Source organism: Pteropus vampyrus, unplaced genomic scaffold (genome assembly GCF_000151845.1).
Source record: "Pteropus vampyrus isolate Shadow unplaced genomic scaffold, Pvam_2.0 Scaffold76, whole genome shotgun sequence".
Taxonomy (NCBI): domain Eukaryota; kingdom Metazoa; phylum Chordata; class Mammalia; order Chiroptera; family Pteropodidae; genus Pteropus; species Pteropus vampyrus.
The window spans coordinates 4,888,694-4,892,300 of NW_011888857.1; the positions used below are offsets into that span (position 1 = coordinate 4,888,694).

Sequence of the window (3,607 nt, forward strand, 5' to 3'; positions counted from 1 at the left end):
TTTTTTTCCTTTATTAAGGGAGCACTAGGGGGCCTTCTGACTGGAATCACTTTGTCATTTTGGGTGGCCGTTGGGGCCTTCATTTACCCTGCACCAAATTCCAAGACATGGCCCCTGCCTTTATCGACAGAACAGTGTATCCCATCAAATGTGACGAAGTCAGTGCCTCCAGTGCTATCTAGCAGGTACGCTGACCCTAAAGATGGCAATAAGTCCTGGAGAGTGAGTTACTAGGTTAAAGACAGGGGTGTTCTTCAGCAATGAGTCTGACAAGACAGATCTTGCTTTCTTGTAAGGATCCCTGTGGGCAGCAGACAGTATTGCCAAGTGCCCTGTAAGGATCCAGCTTTCTGCAGATTACCATTCCTCTGTGTTCTGGTGTACAAGATAAACAAGGCAAAAGGATTAGTTGGAGATATGAGCGCAGAACATAAAAAAATTGTGAAAAGTTTGAAAATAGGTAGGTAGATATGGAGGTCATAGTGTCCTTAAAAGAATAAAGGCTCTGAGTATGATAGGTTTGTGAGCAACACAGAGAATGTGGATGAATTGAGTGAGAAACACTGTTACAAACTTACAGTTTCTAAATCAAACTATACAGAGTTTTACAAAGGATTTTCCCTTCTACTTCTGGCTGGGATAACTAATTCAAGATAATTAATACAAGAGATAATATGGTGTAGACACAAGACCATGGATTTTGGTATTGGAAATACCTGGGTTGGGATTTTGGTTTTACCATTTATCCATGCTGTATCTTTGTGCAAACTAGTAACTTGCCACTTCTTGAATTCCTTGAATTCTTGCAGTCTTTGGCTAAAAGATGAAGGTAATAATTCCCTTACTGGAATTTTGAGAGGATTAAATGAGATATCCAGGGGCACTGTACCTGACTTTAATAAATGTTCATTCTTGCATCTAATTGTGCTCCTGAGTACGCAGTCCTTTCTATATAATATATGAGTGCTCTATTATCTTGCTTCCATTTGTCTCTGAGTTTCAATTAGTTTAGAGTTATTCCTCTCCACAAATATTATAGACAAACAATATCAAGCTGTTTCATAGTCATCAGGTCTATGTTGTTTCTTTCTTCCTGACTATGTTTATTGTGTTCTCTTTTCTTGGAATGCTAAATTCTATCCTTGACTACCTTCTTTGCTTGACTAACTTCTAATCATTTTTTTTAAGTGAGCTGGGATATCATCTTACACATCAGCCTGGGTTTGGTACTCTTTCTAGTACTCACAGAATCCTTTGTTCCTATTACACCAAGTTGTTACCACTTCATTCTATAATTGTTAGCTCCTATATGTAGACTTTTTCGCTTACTTATCTTTTAATCTCCAATGTTTGTTACAATTTCTGGCACTAAATCTGGGATTAATAAATGTCCAAAGAATAAATAATAGAAAAGAAATGAAAGACACATCTTCATTGCAATCGAAATTCAGTAGCAATATTTGTAATTTGCAGGTGGATTGAATAGAGTAGAATACAAAGCACAAGTAGTTTACCTTTGGTTCTTCAAAAAATGGCAAAAAGTTAAGCTTTGGGGATCTGGGAAATGCCAGGCTCTAAAATGAACCCTCAGCAGTTCTCTGAGTCACTGTGAATCTAACTTCAGAACCTGCAGATGTGGTGACATGTGCTGTTGTCTTTCACAGGCCCGCACTCGCTGATATCTGGTATTCACTCTCCTACCTTTACTACAGTGCAGTGGGCTGCCTAGGATGCATTGCTGCAGGAGTAATCATCAGCTTCATAACAGGTTGGGTACATGGATTCCTGTCTTTGGGGCCAATGAAATCATGAGTTAGTCTTGTGCATTAGTGAACTAGGTGACTGTTTTACTGGTGTGATTTTGGGTCCACCAAAATATGAATAAATTATTAAGATATTCTATTTTTCCACTGCTATTATATACCCATAGGCAATGGGAAGTAAAGATTTTTATTCAATACATAATCTGAATGGTCATAATTCTGGTGACCGTGTACTGGAAACACTATGTGTGAGGTCGTGACTTGCTATTCCAGGCATGATATCACCAGCTAGTCACTTAAATTTAAGCCAGTTTGAGGTGTGATAAGCAATAGAACATAAAAGTTGTAACTTCATGTGCTCATGTAGTAAAAACCCCACAATATCTTTATGTAAATGGGCTCAAATGAAAGGTTGTTCACTTACTGTGTTTAGATTTTTGTTTCAGTCCCCCCAAAACCGTGGATACTTCCTTGATGCAGGTGGGATACACCTAGGCTTATCGGTCAAGTCAATTCACTTTTAGAAGACAGCCCAAGTTTTAGCTGCCTGGTTCCAAAGCAGGAAATATGTGCACGCTAAACACTGTGGCTTGCCAGTCTTGATATTTTTCAGATGCACATCAAAATTGACATGTTCTTGTGTTGATGTAGCAGCACTTACGTTACATTTGGATTGAAAATTATTTGGCATCTTGAGCATGAACAACTGTCCCGGTATCAATCTTTATGTTTTCTTTTTCTACAAATGTCCCAAATCTTAGTGAAAAACCCTTAAGACCAAAAAGGAGCACTACCAGAGTCTAATTATGCCACTCCATCAAATCTTTGGAGAAAGTATTCATCCTTGGCGAAACCGTCCATAATACTCAATGAATCTTTTTAAATTGTCTTAAAATGTTTCATATTGGTTGGCCAGTGTTAGTATGGAAGACCAGACGCCTTCTGTGGGCCTGTCACCTTGTGTCGTATTTTATCTTGGTCTTATTGTTTGTCATGCTTGGCCTTAGTAGGTTATAATTTCAATTCTCCTTCTTCCAGATAATCTAATACTTCAAAGATATACTGTTCATGTTAGTCATACATATTGATAAACAGAATTAGTCTGTGTGGATCAGCATCTTCAGACAGTTTATATCATTAATCATTCTCTGTATCAAATACCAAAAGGTGATCTTGGCCTGAGATACACTTTAAAGCATTTGTTATTCTGATAAAATTCTACTGGGAAGCTAAAAGTTTTTTTATCCCTTTAATAATGCAAAATAAAAATACCATTTTCTAAATCAAGAACAATGTCCTTGATGACTTACCAAGTAGCCAGAACATCAGACTATGAGAATATAGCATATAGATTTATGCTGTTCTTTCAGTGGGCAGCAGTTTTTACTCATTTGAATCTTGCCAATTTTTTATTTCTCATTTATCATATGGCTGTAGGTCTCAAATATAAACACTTTAGTTATCAATTCATTACATTTATTTCTTAGGTCAGAGGTTGTCAAACTAAGGGAAAATATGGCCTACTGCTTGTTTTTTATAAATATGTTTTATAGAAACACAATCATGCCCATTCATTTACTATTGTCTCTATTGGCTGATATCACTGTACATAGTGTTGAACAGTTTCATCAAAGACCCTTTGACCAGCAAAGCCCAAAGTATTTACAGTCCATATAAATACATGATTCTTGATAACTTAGAATATTATTCAGGAAATTTCTCTGACAAGATCAAAGATCTAACACAGAAGTCAACAACTTTCCATGTGAAGAGCTAGACAGTAAATATTTTAGGCTTTGCTGGCTAGAGACTCTTGTTCCATAGCAAGATTTGGGGAAGAAATG

At 36.9% G+C, this 3,607-nt stretch overlaps 1 protein-coding gene across 1 annotated transcript in view; it reads left to right on the forward strand.

Moving 5' to 3' along the window:
• Window positions 1–3,607, forward strand: part of SLC5A12 (solute carrier family 5 member 12) — a 53,037-nt gene that overhangs the window by 36,764 nt on the left and 12,666 nt on the right. The window contains exons 11-12 of the mRNA XM_011362598.2: window positions 19–185; window positions 1,665–1,768. Coding sequence (XP_011360900.1) covers window positions 19–185; window positions 1,665–1,768 — 271 coding nt within the window. The remainder of the gene's footprint in view (window positions 1–18; window positions 186–1,664; window positions 1,769–3,607) is intronic.